The sequence below is a fragment of the Balaenoptera ricei genome, chromosome 11 (genome assembly GCF_028023285.1).
Source record: "Balaenoptera ricei isolate mBalRic1 chromosome 11, mBalRic1.hap2, whole genome shotgun sequence".
In the NCBI taxonomy this organism is placed as follows: Eukaryota; Metazoa; Chordata; class Mammalia; order Artiodactyla; family Balaenopteridae; genus Balaenoptera; species Balaenoptera ricei.
Window position 1 is genome coordinate 38,970,233 of NC_082649.1, and position 20,106 is coordinate 38,990,338.

Below are 20,106 nucleotides of genomic sequence, written 5' to 3' on the forward strand. Positions count from 1 at the left end.
TCAGGCCTGACGTTTGGTTTGCTGGCAAGGCAACTGATTCCTCCTCTCAATGTCTCTTATGCAGCTTTCTGTGCTTCAGTAATTTATGGAATTTTGGGATCATGTCATCAAATGTCCATTGGTGAGTTCAGTGCTGGAACCACAGGAGGTGGATGAAGTCTCCATCTCAATCATTTACTTATTGCTAAGGAACCCAAGCTAAGCTATGTTTAAGGTAAAAAGAAAGGAGGCAGAAGATGGATATTCTATCCATAGGGTTAGCGTTCAGATTTTAGACATTGAACACTTCTTTTATGATATTATTAATGTCACCACCAGACAAACAGGCCAGCAAGCTATTAAAGGAATTATAGGACAAGAGGTACTTTTCTTGGTGAAATTACCACATGTTGGAATCTGACTATCCTCAACCTGGAAGATCCAGAAATGATTTTGCCAAAACTCCTAGCGTGGATCCACTTTTCAGCTGTACCCATAATAACCAAAATCTGTGGACCTGATTTATAATAATCATGTCAGGGCTTCCCTGGTGGCTCAGTGGTTAGGAATCCGCCTGCTGCAGGAGACACGGGTTCGAGCCCTGGTCCGGGAAGATCCCACATGCTGCAGAGCAACTAAGCCCATGTGCCACAACTACGGAGCCTGCACTCTAGAGCCCACGTGCCACAACTACTGAGCCCGTGTGCCACAAGTACTGAAGCCCACGTGCCTAGAGCCCGTGCTCTGCAACAAGAGAAGCCACCGCAATGAGAAGCCTGTGCACCGCAGCAAAGAGTAGCCCTTGCTCACCGCAACTAGAGAAAGCCTGCGTGCAGCAACGAAGACCCAATGTGGCCAAAAATAAATAAATAAATAAAATAAATTTATATAAAAAAATAATAACAATAATCATGTCAGATTATTAATTTACATTGAGAAAATGCTGTCATAGTAATCAAAGCACTCAAACCCACAGGATAAGCACTTTTCTTCCCTAAGTCAAAAGTCCATCTACTAATTTATAATTGGAAATGACTGTTACAGAGACCAGACTAGCTGAAGGTCATATAATTAGCACAATTACTTCCCCTAGGTGAACCTATACAGAAATCAAATCACAAAATGCCCTGAGAGTCTCAGAAGGGCATCGCCAACATTCACTCAGTAAAGTGCCTTTTTCTGAGCTTCCACATTGTATAACTGACCAAGCAACCAACATTGACCATTCTGTCACAGTTTTTCTCCAGGTGTGTTTGTATATTCAGTCCAGTTGCCATCCCATTCTGTTGAGTGCTCCTTTGCCTTTTTTAAGGACAATATTCCATATCTTTACTAAAATCTATTATGTGTTGATTTTACATTTGAACACTAAGAGAACTATTTTATTCCCATTTTTACAAGTTCCCAGGGCACATTACAATCATTTCCAAATACTGATAACAAGGGCTACTAGAGTTTTGTTTCTGTTAGGTACTTTAAAGGTAAGATTTGCCTTTGCCTCCCTTATGTTGATAGCAAAAGTAAATGAAATTATATTTGAAATAGGTTTAGCTCCATGTCATTTTGCACCTATTAAATCCTTCATAAGTGTTAGGTATTATTTTTCTTCTTATTATTATTGATTAGCTTTGTTTTCTGATCCTTTCACCACCATCTCATTTTTTACCGTTTCTAAGAACAGGCACAGTGGCTGAGCCTGATATGCATTTCTAGTCAATTTCTCTTTAATCCTACTCCATATGCCCATAACGCAAAGAGGTTAATACCTAGACCACCAAGATCTAAAACTTGTGAGTTGGTTACAGTACGTGGAGCCAGAGTTCTTTTCCCTGCTCTTTCTTATTTCTTGGTGGGCACTTTCAAATAAGAAAAGTTTGTCAGATCAAGGGCAAAACATCAGACCATGCCTTGCTTTTGTCAATATCTGTCAGTTTACCTGGACTTAAAACCTCACTTTCTGCCTAAACGTTTTCGTTCATAGGTACATTCTTCCTTGTGAGTGCTCTGACGATCAATGTCCTGAGGACGTACCCATTCAACAGTGGCCACCTAATACTGGGAACTTTCATCAAGGATGACTTTTCTAACCTCTCCTTCTTTGAGAACTATAACAAATCCTTGAGTGTGGTGGCATCTACAACTTTGCTGACTGGGATTATTCAGGTAGGACCTGAGTCTCTGAACCCCTGAAGAAGCAATAAATAAATAAAGGGTCTGCACGTGGACCCCTTCCTTTAATTGCTCCTGTTACCCATTGTGATATATCTGGAACTTAAGTGATTTAATTTTTCAAAAACTTATGGGTCTTCTGGATAGGCTGTCTCCTCAGTAACAAAACTTCTCCCTCCTCTGAAATCTACCACATTGGTTTAGGATGAGATACTCAATATTCTCATCAGTCCTTAATACTCTAAGACTAAAGAAGGGTCCCAGGGACTGTGGCCTAGAGTTCTACTCATGATTTCACGTTTTAAAAAATTTCTTTCTATTCTTTCAACAAGAATAGCATTCATGGGCTCACATACTATATTTTTGGTTAGTGAGCATTAGAGTCAGACCTGAAATCCTTTTTCTGCAATGACAGGACTCAGCTGATGGACAGTATCAATGACGTATTAAAATATCAAACCTTATTTTGGGCAGTGTCTTTAATTTCTTCTGAGAGTCTACCATCTGAAGTGTCACCCACTGAACTAAAGTCACATATTTCAGTTTTATTTCTCTTTCTTCTCAGCTAACCTGCTCTATAGCTAATTTTCACTGATTTCCCCTGGGACCATCTTTTATTAGGCAAGGACTTATTGGAAGCCTACAAAGGCAGGCTATCATGGTAGGCTGACTCCAGCCTTGACACTTACCAGCTATGTGACTTACTTAAGTTATCTTACCTTCGTGGGCCTCAGTTTCCTCATGTTTAAAATGGGAATAATAATATTTGTATTGCAGAGTTCTTGTGAGGATTAAGTGAGAAAATGCATGCAAAGCATTCAGCCCAGAGCCTGTCAAATAGTAAGCATTAATAAATTATAATTACCAAGTATAGAGAAATGAAGTTGGTACTTTAATAGAGACCAAAAATTTTTTTTAAAAAGATATAATACCAAGCTTCCTTTATGGTGCAGTGATTGAGAGCCCGCCTGCCAATGCAGGGGACGTGGGTTCGTGCCCTGGTCTGGGAAGATCCCACATGCCGTGGAGCAGCTGTGCCCATGCGCCACAGCTGCTGAGCCTGTGCTCTAGAGCCTGCGAGCCACAACTACTGAGCCCACGTGCCACAACTACGAAAGCCCGTGTGCCTAGAACCCATGCTCTGCAACAAGAGAAGCCACCGCAATGAGAAGCCCGCGCACCACAACGAAGAGTAGCCCCCGCTTGCTGCGACTAGAGAAAGCCCGTGAGCAGCAATGAAGACCCAGTGCAGCCAAAAATAAATAAATAAAATAAATAAATTTATTTTAAAAAATAAAAATAAAAAGATATAATACCTGTGTTTAAAATATTCAATCTTGTAGGAGAAGACAAAATAACAGGCAGTAAGTCAGCAACCTATTAATTATCTAAGTGGCCTTGGCAAGTTCTTTCCCCTTTTTTGAGTGTCATTTTTTTTTCATGTAATAAAGGAGGAGATATTCCATTTACAGGAAGATGGAATATATGTACTTTTGCCTATTCCTCCTGCTAAGAACAACTAAAAACCTTGGAAAATTATATACAAAACAAACGTAAAAAGACTCTGAAAGGTGAAGAGAAGAAGACAAACTGGCTCAGACCCAAGGAACAACACAGTGGTGAGTTCCTTGGGTTTTCTTTTTTGCCTCATATAGCTCAAACTTGGTGCTGAAGAAGCCAGAAACCCAAAATGCCAACACGGGCAGACCAAAAAAAAGCCCCAACAAAAGTCTGCTCTTTATAGCCACAGGACCAGGAAAGACTAGCAAGACTGAAAACTTTTACCCAATAACTGCTCTACTCCAGACAAACACCAAAAAAACCCCGCAAAAAACAAACCTGTGGTGTCATCCCCACTCATGCCAGCAAAGGCCAAGCAGGGAGCTCAAACTTCCACCCTCACCCAGCTGTAATGAGGTAGCCACCCGGGGTATTGTCAGAGAAGGCCAAATAGGGAGTCAAGACTTTCATCTCCACTGGGCAGTAATAAGACACCCTTCCTACTCCTTGCTGGGGTGTATCAGAGAAAGCCTAGTGAAGGGTCAGGTCTTTCACCACAACACAGTATTAATGATGACAACCCCCTCTTCAGCAGTGTCAATGGAGGTGATGTAGGGAGAAATAAAGGCATTTCTGTCTCTCCCAGCCAGGATGGGAGGCCTAGTGGCGAGCCAGAACTTCCATCCCTTCCCAGCAAAAATGAAGAGTCCCTATTGCCTCAAGTGTCAGTGGATTTTGAGAGGAGAACCTGGACTTCTGCCTTACCAGGCAGTAACAAGGTGGCACTTTCCCCTTCCCCTGCCAGCACTTTATCAAAATAAGCTGGCTAAAACAGAAGGTTTAAATAAGATCCAGAGTCTTATAGCATAGTACACAAAATGTCAACAATTAAACTGAAAATAACTTGTCATATCAAGAACCGAGAACATTTCAACTTAAATGAAGAAAGACAAGAAAAAGATGCCAGCTCTGAGATGACAGAGCTATCAGAATTATCTGGCATAAATTATAAAGCAGCCATCCTAAAAACGCTTCAGCAACCAATTATGAACATGCTTGAAACAAGTGAAAAAATAGAAAGTCTTAAAAAGTAAATAGAAGATGTAAAGAAGAACCAAATGAAAATATTGGAGCTGAAAAATACAGTAACCAAAATTAAAAATTCAAAGGATGGGCTCAACAGCAAAATGGAGGAGACAGAGGAAAAAATCAATGAACTTGAAGACAGAACAATAGAAATTACCCAGTCCGAACAACAGAGAGAAAATAGACGGAAAAAAAAATTAGCAGAGCCTCAGGGACAAATGGGACTATAATAAAAGCTCTAAAATTTGTGTCATAAGCATCCCAGAAAGGGAGGAGAAAAAAGATGGGACTGAATTATTTGAAGAAATAATAGCTGAAAACTCCCCAAATTTGGCAAAAAATATAATCCTACGGATTTAAGAAGCTTGGAAAAACCCAAAGAAGATAAATCCATAGAAATCCACATCAAGACAAATCATAGTCAACCTGTTCTTTTTTTTCTTTTTTTAATTTTTGGCTGCATTGGGTCTTTGTTGCTGCACTCAGGCTTTCTCTAGTTGTGGTGAGTGGGGGCCACTCTTCATTGCGGTGCACGGGCTTCTCATTGCAGTGGCTTCTCTTGTTGTGGAGCACGAGCTCTAGGCATGTGGGCTTCAGTAGTTACGATGTGTGGGCTCAGCAGTTGTGCTGTGTGGGCTCAATAGTTGTGGCTTGCGAGCTCTAGAGTGCAGGCTCAGTAGTTGTGGTGCATGGGCTCAGTTCCTCCGTGGCATGTGGGATCTTCCCTGACCAGGGCTTGAACCCATGTCCCCGGCATTGGCAGGCAGATTCTTAACCACTGAGCCACCAGGGAAGTCCCCATAGTCAACTTCTGAAAACTAAAAACAAAGAAAAAAAATCTTGAAAGCAGTGAGAGAAACACTTCACCTACAGGGGGAAAATAATTTAAATGACAGCAGGTTTCTTGTTAGAAACCATGGAAACCAGAAGGAAATTGCACAATATTTTTTGTTTGCTGAAAGAACTGTCAATCCAAAATCACAGCCTCAGTGAAAATATCCTTCAAGAATGAAGGAGAGGGATTTCCCTGGTGGTGCAGTGGTTAAGAATCCGCCTGCCAATACAGGGGACACAGGTTTGAGCCCTGGTCTGGGAAGATCCCACATGCTGCAGAGCAACTAAGCCCATGCATCACAACTACTGAGCCTGTGCTCTAGAGCCCGCGAGCCACAACTACTGAGCCCACATGCCACAACTACTGAAGCCTGCATGCCTAGAGCCCATGCTCCACAACAAAGAGAAGCCACCACACCAATGAGAAGCCCACACACCACAACAAAGAGTAGCCCCCACTCGCCACAACTAGAGAAAGCCCACATACAGCAATGAAGACCCAACACAGCCAAAAATAAATAAATTAATTAAAAAAAAAGAATGAAGGAGATATCAAGACATTCTCAGATGAAGCAAAACTAAGAGAATTTGTCACCAGCAAGACCTACCCTAAAAGAATGGCTAATGGAAGTTCTCTAAACAGAAAGGAAATGATACAAGAAGGCATCTTGGAACATCAAGAAGGAAGAAAGAACAATGGAAAAGGAAAAATATGGATAAATATGGTAGTTTTCCTTGCTTCTTGGGTTTTCTAAATTATGTTCAATGGTTGAAACAAAATTATAACACTGTCTGATGTGGTTCAAAATGCATATGGAAGAAATATTTAAAACAATTCTTTTATAAAAAATATAAAGGGAGGTAAAGTTTCTATAATTTGCTCAAACTCGTAAAATATTTACACCGGTAGACTGTGATAAGTTATGCATATATAATGTAATACCTAGGACAACCACTTAACATCTATACAAAGAGATACACTCAGAAACACTATAGATAAATCAAAATGAAATTCTAAAAAATGTTCAAGTAACCAATGAAATCAGGAAAAATAAGAGTTGAAAAACAGAGAAAACAAACAGAAAAATGGCAGACTTAAGCCCTAACGTATTGACATTTACATTAAAGTTAGAGACTGACATATTTAGAAATATGCAGTCTACAAGAAACACCAAATATAATAATATAGACAGGTTGAAAGTAAAAAAATGGATAGGTAGATCATGCAACTATTAATCAAAGGAAAGCAGGATTGACTATATTAATATCAGATAAAGTAGACTTCAGAGCCAAGAAAATTACCAGAGGTAGAGAGGGACATTATATAATGATAAAAGTATCAGTCTACCAAGAAGACATAGCAATCCTACATATGTATGCACCAAACAACAGAGCTACAAAATATGTGAAGCAAAAACTGATATAACTGGAGAGGAGAAATAGAAAAATCCACAATTACAGCTGGAGACTTCAACACCCCTCGCTCAACAATTGATTGGACAACTAGACAGAAAATCAGCAAGCATATAATAAAACTCAAAATATCAACAACACCAATAGGATTTGAGACATTTACAGGATACTCCCACCAATAACAGCAGAATACACATTCTTTTCAACAACCCATGGAACATACAGCAAGATAGACTGTATCCTGAGCTATAAAACAAACCTCAATAAATTTAAAAGAATTGAAATCAAACAGTGTGTTCTCTGACCACAGTGGAATCAAACTAGAACTTAATAACAAAAAGTTAACAGGAAAGTCTCCAAATATCTGGATACTACTAAACAGCATACTTCTAAATAATCCATAAATCAGGTAGGAAATCTCAAGGGAAGTTTTGAAAAAATACATTGAAGTAGGGACTTTCCTGGTGGTGCAGTGGATAAGAATCTGCCTGCCAATGCATGGGACATGGGTTCAATCCCTGGCCCGGGAAGATCCCACATGCCGCGGAGCAACTAAGCCCGTGTGCCACAACTACTGAGCCTGTGCTCTAGGGCTGGCGAGCCACAACTACTGAGCCCACGTGCTGCAACTACTGAAGCCCACGCACCTAGAGCACATGCTCTGTAACAAGAAAAACCACCGCAATGAGAAGCCCGTGCACCGCAATGAAGAATAGGCCCCACTCGCCACAACTAGAGAAAGCCCGCGCGCAGCAACGAAGACCCAACGCAGCCAAAAATAAAGAAAATTAAATCTTTAAAAAAAAATACCTTGAAGTAAATGAAAATAAAACGTACCAAAAATTTTGGAACACAGCTAAAGCAGTGCTGAAAAGGAAATTTATAGCACTAAAATGCATACAGTAGAATAAAGAAAATGTCTCAAATTAATAATACAAGCTCCCTCTTCAAAACCTAGAAAAATAAGAGCAAATTAAACCCAAAATAAGCAGAAGGAAGGAAATAATAAAGAGCAAAAATGAATGAAATTGGAAAGTTTACATACTGATGATTCCATTTATGTAAAATTGGAAAGTTTACATACTGATGATTCCATTTATGTAAAATTCTTGAAGTGACAAAATTATAGAAATGGAGAATAGATTAATTGTCGCCAGGTATTAAAGATGGCTAGAGGTCAGAGGATGGAGATTGGAGGTAGAGATGAGAGGTGAGAGGCTATTAAAGGAGAGCAAGAGGGATCTTTGTGCTGATGGCATTATTTTGTAACTTGGTTGTATTGATGTCAGTATCCTAATTGTGGCATTGTATCAATACTATAGTTGTGCAAGATGTTATCATTGGGGTAACTGGGTACACTGGATGTCTGTGTGTTGCTTTTTTACAATTGCATGTCAATCTACAATTATTTAAAATAAAAAGTTTAAATTGAAAAAAAAAGTCTGAACTAGATACTAATATCTAACATTTATTGCTATATGCTGTCAATATTCAAAGCACTTTACATGTTTTATCTCATTTGATCCTCACAACACCCCCTGTATGAGGGTAGGTATTATTCTGGTACTTATTTTAAAGAAATAAAGGTATAAAGAGGTTAAGTGAATTGCCCAAGGTCACATAACCAGTACGATTCCAAACTGGGATTCAGGTTCAGTTTGTCTACCTCTAGAATCTGTGCACTAGATAATCTTAAAGTGCAAACTAGTGTTAATAAAAGTGAAGTGTTTGTTGTCAAAAGAATATGAAATGGGGACTTCCCTGGCAGTCCAGTTGTTAAGAGTCCACACTTCCACTGCAGAGGGCATGGGTTCGATCTCTGGTTGGGGAATTAATATCCCACATGATGCGCAGTGCGGCCAAAAAAAAAAAAAAAAAAAGAATATGAAGTGAAGGAATAACTTTTAGATGGGATGGAGTTGTCTGGGAAGGAAACAACCATTTATTGAGGCTTTCCTTCATTCACCAAACATTTAGTACAGAACTTCCTCAGCTTATGATGGGGTTACATACTGAAAAACCCATGGTAAGTTGAAAATACTGTAAGTCGAAAATACATTTAATACACCTAGCCTACCAAACATCATAGCTTAGCCTGGCCTACCTTAAACGTGCCCAGAGCACTTACATTAGACTACACTTGGGCAAAATCATCTAACACATTATCTATTTTATAATAAGGTATTGAATATCTCATGTAATTTGTTGAATACTGTACTAAAGGTGAAAAACAGAATGGCTGTCTGAGTACAGAATAGTTATAAGTGTATCAATTGTTTACCGTCATGATTGTTTGGCTGACTGGGAGCTGTCGCTCACTGCCACTGCCCAGCATCACGACAGAGTATCATACTGCATATGGCTAGCTCAGAAAAAAAAAAATCAAAATTCAAAGTCCGGTTTCTACTGAATGCATATGCTTTTGCACCATCGTAAAGTCGAAAAAAATGTTAGAACCATTGTAATTTGGGAACCGTCTGTACTTGTTTTCAATAAGGGTGGCAGATAGGTTTCATGTCACAGACCAATTCTGACTGACAATTGATGCCTAGAAATTTACATTAACACCAGATTCTGATGCCACATCACAGCTGCATAAGGAAGAGTTCTATGGTTAATTATAGATATTTGCCATTTACAAGGTGGAAGGAAGGGATGGCATGAAGAAAGAATCGTACATATTTGCATCTGTCACTATTTTCAGATTTGAGCTAAGTGTTTTACATGAATTATGTAGTGCAATCCATACAAAACACTGCATGTTGGGTATTATTCATTCTATGGGTGAGGAAACTGAGGTTCGGAGAGTTTAATAAACTTGTCCAAACTCACTCAGGCGGTGAGCGGTAGAGCCAAGCATTGAAGCCAAGTTCTCCATCCCCAGGAATCATGCTGTTTGCACCACACCTCCTGAAGAAGAGAAGTTTTATTGAGCTTTTGAAAGAGATGATAAACATGGATTGGCAAAGAGATGGCAGAGGAGTTTGGGCATAAGCACAGAAGTAAAAATCAGCCAGTCACACAAATGACAGGAAGCACATTGGCCTGACTAGAGTAAAGGAGCATACTGGGCAGTAATGACAGGAGATTAAGGGAGACAAATTGCCCAGCTAACTGAAAGCTTTGAAACAAAAAGCTTTTAAAGCTAATAGATTTATTCTTCCAAGTTTGTTTTCTGAGAGTTCCTAGTGCAGTGGAAGATGAAGCAGTGACAATAGAAGACTTCACGACTTTTGTTTTTCTTTCCCCATCTTCTTCATTGGGCTGTGTCATTTTTCTTAACCTACCCTCTTAAGAGGGTTGGGGCTCACCCTCTATCCATAATTTTACAATTTTTTTTATTATAAAAGATGAACATGTATATTGCAAAAAACTCAAATAATAAAAAAGTGTATAAATTACAAATATTGCCCCAAACTTTTAATCCCATTCCCCAAAGGTAACTTCCGTTAATAGTTTGGTGTCTACCCTTTTAGATGCTTTGCTTGTTTATTACATAACATTTAAAAAATATATTTACATATATATGCATGTGTACATGTAAAATGCTATATCATACATGTACTTATGTACAATCCTGAAGACATAAATTCAGTTTAATCATTCTTCGTAAAGATAAGCGTCAAAGGCCAAAAAGTTTAAGCTGGAACCCAGTTTGTTTTAATATTTTCCTTTGCGAAAAGCTGCATTCCTCACAGGGATATTAACCTCACATGAAGAGGGCTATCAAAGCTTCTAGTGAAAAGGGCTTTGAAAAGGCAAGGTCTTGTTCTGATCACTTTGTCACTGTTAACGCCACATCAACAAGGTCAGTAGATTCTAGAGTAAGAACTTAAGCTTATGAACTCGTGAAGAAAGGAGTGTGGTCTTACGTCTGTAGGAAACCTCTGAATCAACCCCAAGGACCTACCTTAGCTCATCAATTTCAGTTGATTAGGGAAAGAGGAACAAGAGTTATCAAAGGGGCCTAACTTAAGTTTTTTGTTGGAACCCCTCTGGAGTTTGCCTAACTGGTGACATTGCTGGTTTGATGACATTCCTCCTCACTCTGGTTTTCTTTTCCATCTGAACCCCCTACAGCTATCAATGGGCATGTTAGGTTTTGGCTTCATTATCACTTACATTCCGGAGGCTGCAATCAGTGCTTACCTGGCTGCCACGGCACTACACATTATGCTGTCCCAGTTGACCTGCATCTTCGGGATTATGATTCGTTTCCATTCTGGTCCCATCTCCTTCTTCTATGTGAGTAATTTCTACCCTCACCTAGACTTACAAATGCCCCTCCCCTTGCCTCCAAAAAGAAGTAGACCCGAGTGGAGAGACTCCAGCATAGGCAGCTGGGTCAAGAGGGTCCTAGAGGGGCTTCCCTGGTGGCGCAGTGGTTGGGAATCTGCCTGCCAATGCAGGGGACACGGGTTCGAGCCCTGGTCTGGGAAGATCCCACATGCCGCGGAGCAACTGGGCCCGTGAGCCACAATTACTGAGCCTGCGCGTCTGGAGCCTGTGCTCCGCAACAAGAGAGGCCGCGATAGTGAGAGGCCCGCACACCGCGATGAAGAGTGGCCCCCACTTGCCGCAATTAGAGAAAGCCCTCGCACAGAAACGAAGACCCAACACAGCCATAAATAAATAAATAAATTAATTAATTAAAATTTAAAAAAACAAAAAGACAAAAAACTCCTGTCAGGAGGAGTTTTATTAAAAAAAAAGAAAAAGAGGGTCCTAGAAATAATTTCACCTCTTCTAGATTTACAGTCTTGATTAATTGCAGGTGCCAGCTGGACCATGTTCCCAGATGCATTAACCATTTCACCCCAGCCTTTTGAACCAACATGATTTATATTAAAATTTGGTCTTTGAGATACTGTATCTATCATACTTCTTCCCGTTACATGCCTCCTGAAAGACATATATCCTAAAACATAATATATACAGAATATAAAATGCAAAGTAGTCCCTGAATGCAAGAATGGCCTAGAAGCCAAGCTAAACATACATGGTCTGGGAAAATTGATAAAGAATAGGCTAATAAACAGAACTCCTGGGTCCTTTCCACTACACTGAAACATAGAAAGTGTATTATCTTCTTACTGGACGTTATAGTCTTTTAATATATTGTTTTCAATTAAAAAAATATGTATCCACCTACTTGCTCTCACTGTTCTAGTAATGCTCATAAAGAACTCTGTGCCCAGTGACACTGCCTAGGGAACTTCTTTTTGAACTAATTTAGAAAGAGTGTCATTTTCTAGATTTAGGCAATTATTACATCCCTTTCTAAGCCTCTGTAATTTTGTTTTCTTTCAGAACATAATTAACTACTGTATAGGTCTCCCCAAAGCTAATTCCACCAGCATCTTACTATTTCTAACTGCTGTTGTTGCTCTGAGAATCAACAAATGTATCAGAATTTCCTACAATCAGTACCCCATCGAGTTTCCTATGGAAATTTTTCTGGTAGGTGTTTTCATTTTGTTTTGTTTTGTTTTGCTTTTTATTGGAGTATAGTTACTTTACAATGTTGTGCTAGTTTCTGCTGTATAGCAAAGTGAATCAGTTATACGTATACATATATCCCCTCTTTTTAAGATTTCCTTCCCATTTAGGTCACCACAGAGCACTGAGTAGAGTTCCCTGTGCTATACAGTAGGTTTTCATTAGTTGTCTATTTTATACATAGTAGTGTATATAAGTCAATCCCAATCTCCCACTTCATCCCACCCCCCCTTCCCCTGTTGGTATCCATAAGTTTGTTCTCTACATCTGTATCTACTTCTGCTTTGAAAACTGGTTCATCTGTACCATTTTTCTAGATTCCACATATATGTGTTAATATACCATATTTGTTTTTCTCTTTCTGACTTACTTCACTCTGTATGACAGTCTCTAGGTCTATCCACGTCTCTGCAAATGGCACTATTTCATTCCTTTTTATGGCTGAGTAATATTCCATTGTATATAGGTACCACATCTTCTTTATGCATTCCTCTGTGGATGGACATTTAGGTTGCTTCCATGTCCTGGCTATTGTAAGTAGTGCTGCAATGAACATTGGGGTACATGTATCTTTTTGAATTATGGTTTTCTCCAGGTATATACCCAGGAGTGGGATTGCTGGGTCATATGGTAATTCTATTTTTAGTTTTTTGAGGAACCTCCATACTGTTCTCCATAGTGGTTGTACCAGTTTACATTCCCACCAACAGTGTAGGAGAGTTCCCTTTTCTCCACACCCTCTCCAGCATTTATTGTTTGTAGATTTTTTGATGATGGCCATTCTGACCAGTGTGAGGTGATACCTCACTGTAGTTTTGATTTGCATCTCTCTAATGATTAGTGATGTTGAGCATGTTTTCATGTGTTTGTTGGCCATCTGTATGTCTTCTTTGGAGAAATGTCTATTTAGGTCTTCTGCCCATTTTTTCATTGAGTTGTTTGTTTTTTTCGATATTGAGCTGCATGAGCTGTTTGTATATTTTGGAGATTAATCCCTTGATGGTTGCTTTGTTTGCAAATATTTTCTCCCATCCTCTTGGTTGTCTTTTTGTTTTGTTTATTGTTTCCTTTGCTGTGCAAAAGCTTTTAAGTTTCATTAGGTCCCATTTGTTTATTTTTGTTTTTATTTTCATTACTCTAGGAAGTGGGTCAAAAAATCTTGCAGCAATTTATGTCAAATTGTGTTTTGACATAATTTGACATTTGACAAATATGTCAAAGAGTATTCTGCCTATATTTTCCTCTAAGAGTTTTATAGTGTCCAGACTTACATTTAGGTCTTTAATCCATTTTGAGTTTATTTTTGTGTATGGTGTTAGGGAGTATTCTAATGTCATTCTTTTACATGTAGCTGTCCAGTTTTCCCAGCACCACTTATTGAAGAGACTGTCTTTTCTCCATTGTATATTATTGCCTGCTTTGTCATAGATTAGGTGACCGAAGGTGTGTGGGTTTATCTCTGGGCTTTCTATCTTGTTCCATTGATCTATATTTCTGTTTTTGTGCCAGTACCATATTGTCTTGATTACTGTAGGTTTGTAGTATAGTCTGAAGTCAGGGAGTCTGATTCCTCCAGCTCCGTTTTTTTCCCTCAAGATTGCTTTGGCTATTTGGGATCTTTAGTGTTTCCATACAAATTGTAAAAATTTTTGTTCTAACTCTGGAAAATTGCCATTGGTAATTTGATAGGGATTGCATTGAACCTGTAGATTGCTTTGGGTAGTATAGTCATTTTCACAATATTGATCCTTCCAATCCAAGAACATGGTATGTTTCTCCATCCGTTTGTGTTGTCTTTGATTTCTTTAATCAGTATCCTATAGTTTTCTGAGTACAGGTCTTTTGTCTCCTTAGGTAGGTTTATTCCTGGGTATTATTCTTTTTGTTGTGGTGGTAAATGGGATTGTTTCCTTAATTTCTCTTTCTGATCTTTCATTGTTAGTATATAGGAATGCAAGAGATTTCTGTGTATTGATTTTGTATCCTGCAACTTTACCAGATTCACTGATAAGCTCTAGTAGTTTTCTGGTGGCCTCCTGAGGATTTTCTGTGTATAGTATCAAGTCATCTGCAAACAGTGACAGTTTTACTTCTTCTTTTCCAGTTTGTATTCCTTTTACTTCTTTTTCTTCTCTGATTGCCATGGCTAGGACTTCCAAAACTATGTTGAATAATAGTGGTGAGTGTGGACATCCTTGTCTTGTTCCTGATCTTAGAGGAAATGCTCTCAGTTTTTCACCATTGAGAATGATGTTTGCTGTGGGTTTGTCATATATGGCCTTTATTATGTTGAGGTAGTTTCCCTCTATGCCCACTTTCTGGAGAGTTTTTATCATAAATGGGCGTTGAATTTTGTCAAAAGCTTTTTCTGCATCTATTGAGATGATCTTATGGTTTTTCTTCAATTTGTTAATATGATGTACCACACTGATTGATTTGCATATATTGAAGAATCCTTGCATCCCTGGGATAAATCCCACTTGATCATGGTGTATGATCCTTTTAATGTGTTGTTGGATTCTGTTTGCTTGTATTTTGTTTAAGATTTTTGCATCTATGTTCATCAGTGATATTGGCCTGTAATTTTCTTTTTTTGTGATATCTTTGTCTGGTTTTGGTATCAGGGTGATGATGGCCTCATAGAATGAGCTTGGGAGTGTTCCTCCCTCTGCAATTTTTTGGAAGAGTTTGAGAAGGATAGGTGTTAGCTTTTCTCTAAATGCTTGATAGAATTCACCTGTGAAGCCATCTGGTCCTGGACTTTTATTTGTTGGAAGATTTTTAATCACAGTTTCAATTTCATTACTTGTGATTGGTCTGTTGATATTTTTTATTTCTTCCTGGTTCAGTCTTGGAAGCTTGTACCTTTCTAAGAATTTGTCCATTTCTTCCAGGCTGTCCATTTTATTGGCATAGAGTTGCTTGTAGTAGTCTCTTATGATCCTTTGTATTTCTGCAGTGTCAGTTGTTACTTTTCCTTTTTCATTTCTAATTTTTATTGATTTGAGTCCTCTCCCTTTTTTTTCTTGATGAGTCTGGCTAAAGGCTTATCAATTTTGTTTATCTTCTCAAAGAACCAGCTTTTAGTTTCATTGATCTTTGCTATTGTTTTCTTCATTTCTATTTCATGTATTTCTGCTCTGATCTTTATGATTTCTTTCCTTCTACTAACTTTGGGTTTTGTTTGTTCTTCTTTTTCTAGTTGTTTTAGGTGTAAGGTTATGTTGTTTATTTGAGATTTTTCTTGTTTCTTGACGTAGGATTGTATTACTATAAACTTCCCTCTTAGAATTTCTTTTGCTGCATCCCATATGTTTTGGGTCATCGTGTTTTCATTGTCATTTTTTTCTAGGTATTTTTTGATTTCCTCTTTGATTTCTTCCATGATCCATTGGTTATTTAGTAGCATATTGTTTAGCCTCCATGTGTTTGTGTTCTTTACAGTTTTTTTCCATAATTGATTTCTAATCTCATAGCGTTGTGGTTGGAAAAGATGCTTGATATGATTTCAATTTTCTTAAATTTACCAAGGCTTGATTTGTGACCCAAGATGTGATCTATCCTGGAGAATGTTCTGTGTACACTTGAGAAGAAAGTGTATTCTGCTGCTTTTGGATGGACTGTCCTATAAATATCAATTAAGTCTGTCTGGTCTAATGTGTCATTTAAGGCTTGTGTTTCCTTATTAATTTTCTGTCTGGATGATCTATCTTTTGGTGTAAGTGGGATGTTTCTGGTAAGTGTTTTGATACTCCAAACTCATGGTTCAGATCATTTAAAATACATATTTTTTAAATTAAATTAAAAGCAAGTAACCTCGGAAGGGAAATGTTCATAGGAGAATTGTAAAAATAATATTTTTAAAATGTATGTTGAATTGTGACAAAGCTGAATACATACATTTAGTTAGCTTATATTTTTTAAACATTCTTATTTTTCAAAGGACTTTTATCTGTTGCCTCTTTTTCATACTATTTGAAAAATAAGGGGTTTTTTTTTCCCATTATGACAGTAATACAGGCTCATTCTAGCAATTTTTTTTTTGGCCATGCCACGTGGCTTGTGGGATCTTAGTTCCCTGACTAGGAATCAAACCCAGGCCCCCAGCAATGGAAGCATGGAGTCCTAACCACTGGACCGCCAGGGAATTCTAGCAATTTTGAAAAACAGAAAGAAAAAAAAAGGAGGAAAAGAAATTCCTATAGCTGCACTATCCAAAGTCAACTACAATTGATATTTCTGTACTTTCAGTTATTCACACCTTTTTTCTTTCAAACAAATACATGACAGGCCTATGCTCAGTGTTGATGAATTTCTGTATTCTTTTATGTAGAGGTTTCATTTCTATTTTAATATAGCAGCAACCACACTGTTATTCAGCCTCCTTTCATTCTCCTTTTGCTACAGTAAAGGAATTGAGGGAGATGAGATGTTCAATGAAAACTAATCCATGTCACTAAGTGGCAGAGCCTGGGTTTGGGGAGGAGGGGCTGCTGGGGAAAGTGTGTGTTTATGTATATGTCCTAGGTTTTTTTAACATCTTTTTCTTTAGATCAGGGGAAATGTTAAACTAAATAAATATGATTGTTTTCTCTCTTTTCGAGAATATTAAAAAAATGTTGTCTAAAGATAACATTTCTTGTTTGTTTTAAGAAATCTGGGGGAATTCCCTGGTGGTCCACTGGTTAGGACTCCACGCTTTCACTGAGGAGGGCGTGGGTTCAATCCCTGGTCCAGGGAACTAAGATCCTACAAGCCGTGCCATGCGGCCAAAAAAGAAAAAGAAAAAGAAATCTGATAAAATTTATCTTTTGCAGTTAACATTTTTGCAATAGTAAAGACATTTTCATAAGTAAAGCTCAGGTTTTTGGAGTCAGCATTTCTCTTACAAGGATCAATAAATCTTTGGGTGTCCATGAGCATTATTTTCCCTTTAAGAAGTGTTCTGTGATAATTAAAGTTCACCGTGTGGTCCCCTATATTTCCCAGCTGCCCTTGTAGTTAGGCTGGACCATGCAACTTTGGGGTCAAAGCATAGGCGAATAGGCATGAGTTCCCATTGTTCCTTCTTCCCCTGCTGTAGTAATCATAGGGGCTATATGTTGAGGTGATAGAATCTCCAGGTAGAATTAGCCTGGATCCCCAAGGCAGTATTTGCAAAGAAGCTGTCCTGAAGAGACACTGACCCACAGTGGACTTTGTGTGGGTAAAAAAACAACTTTCAAGTGTTAGGGCACTAAGATCTCATGGTTTGTATATTGCCACAGTATAACATATTCTATGCTAACTAATCCAGGTCCATACTCTTCATGATTGAAAGAGTATAGGAATTGCTTTGGAAACTGAGACCAAGCTCTGTCTCATAACTGTTGTCTACTTCTTGTGGAGGTGCATATCCTTTCTTCCTTGGAGTAGTTAAAAAGCTATCAATTCATAAAGGCCAAGAGCTGAATGGCTGCTTTTATAAAAGACCTTCCAAAACACTGTATACGAATAGTGGGGCCCTAGAACCCAGGGGACAATGTGCATATGGAGTTTGGGGAGTGGAGTCAGAGGCAACCTCTCCTTCTCTTGGAACCAAGTACAGCTCTGGCTTCTTAGGAAACTGAGGCTTTGGAGTCACCAGCAGATGGCATCTGTGACACAGACATCAGCGCACTCTCTCTGTTTCTATCTCTGTTTCTGTGTCTCTCTTTTATTCCAGCTTTATTCAGGTATAAAATTATAAGATATTTAAAGTGTGCATCATGATGATTTGATATAGATATACATTGTGAAAGGATTTCCCCCATCTAGTTAATTAACACATCCATACCCCATACATTTATCTTTTTTTTTTTTTGGTGAGAACATTGAAGTTCTACTCTCTTAGCAATTTTTAAGTATATAATAAAATGTTATCAACTATAGTCACCATGTTTTACGTTAGATCCTCAGACCTTATTCATCTTGTAGCTGAAAGTTTGCACTGTTTTACCAACCTTTCTCAATTCCCCCATCCCTCAGTCCCTGGCAACCACTTTTCTACTCTCTGTTTCTATGAGCCAGACTGTTTTTGTTTTTGTTTTTGTTTTTGTTTTTGTTTTAGATTCCATGTATAAGTGATACCATGCAGTATTTGTCTTTCTCTGTCTAGCTTATTTCACTTAGCGTAATGCCTTCAAGGCCCATCCATGTTGTCACAAATCAACCCTCTTTTAAGAGACATCAGCAGCAGGGATCATCGTGATGTTCCTTTAAGCAACCTCAAAGGCAATAACATTAACCTGGGTTATTAGGAAAGGAGAGAAGTAAGAGTATAGAGGATGCTGTGGGTTGACTATGGCTGACAGATTGGTTTGTGAGCCACAGATAAGACATTCCTTTGGGGAATGCTATAAGTAATTAGGATGCACCATGAAGTGAAGTGGAGGAATAAACTGAGGTCCAGCAACAAATGGAGGTGGAGACTTAGAATTATTGCAAATTAGGCATTAAACATTTTTTTTTAAACTTTATTCTATAAATTTATTTATTTATTTATGGCTGCGTTGGGTCTTCGTTGCTGCGCGGGGCTTTCTCTAGTTGTGGCAAGTGGAGGCTACTCTTTGTTGCGGTGCGCAGGCTTCTCACTGCAGTGGCTTCTCTTGTTGCGGAGCATGGGCTCTAAGCGCAAGGGCTTCAGTAGTTGTGGCACGTGGGCTCTAGATCACAGGCTCAGTAGTTGTGGCGCATGGACTTAGTTGCTCCACGGCATATGGGATCTTCCTGGACCAGGGCTAGATCCCGTGTCCCCTGCATTGGCAGGCGGATTCTTAACCACTGTGCCACCAGGGAAGTCCCGGCATTAAACATTTTTGTGACCTGATTTATCCTCAAAGGTTATTGAAGCCTGCAATACACTACTTATACACATGTCAAGTCAAGTGATTGGGAACATTTTCTACTATGTAGCAGGGATTAGAGATGTAGTTTAGAATTGGAAAAAGACCTCCATGTTTCGCTTGGAAATGAGGAAAGTAGGAGAGGGAGGATGAGAGCTGCTATGGTGTAGCGGGTGAAAAGCTTTTCACAACACCCCATAAGAAACTACTGTTAAGATGTGCTGGAGATGGGCTTCCCCGGTGCCACAGTGGTTAAGAATCCGCCTGCCAATGCAGGAGACACGGGTTCGAGCCCTGGTCGGGGAAGGTCCCACATGCCGTGGAGCAACTAAGCCTGTGCACCACAACTACTGAGCCTGCACTCTAGAGCCTGAGAGTCACAACTATTGAGCCCGTATGCCACAACTACTGAAGCCTGCGTGCCTAGAGCCCGTGCTCCACAACAAGAGAAGCCACCACAATGAGAAGCCCACGCACCGCAACAAAGAGTAGCCCCCGCTCACCGCAACTAGAGAAAGCCCGCGTGCAGCAACAAAGACCCAATGCAGCCAAAAGTAAAATAAATAAAATTAAAATATATAAATATTAAAAAAGAAAAAGATATGCTGAAGGAGGGACTTCCCTGGTGGCGCAGTGGTTAAGAACCCGCCTGCCAATGCAGGGGACTTGGGTTCGATCCCTGGTCTGGGAAGATCCCACATGCCATGGGGCAGCTAAGCCCATGCGCTACAACTTCTGAGCCTGTGCTCTAGACCCTGTGAGC

General features: G+C 39.1%; 1 protein-coding gene across 1 annotated transcript in view; it reads left to right on the forward strand.

The window, feature by feature from the left end:
- SLC26A8 (solute carrier family 26 member 8) overlaps positions 1-20,106 on the forward strand; it is a 67,499-nt gene that overhangs the window by 19,901 nt on the left and 27,492 nt on the right. Inside the window, exons 5-8 of the mRNA XM_059938821.1 lie at positions 5-121; positions 1,961-2,142; positions 11,062-11,226; positions 12,292-12,441. Coding sequence (XP_059794804.1) covers positions 5-121; positions 1,961-2,142; positions 11,062-11,226; positions 12,292-12,441 — 614 coding nt within the window. The remainder of the gene's footprint in view (positions 1-4; positions 122-1,960; positions 2,143-11,061; positions 11,227-12,291; positions 12,442-20,106) is intronic.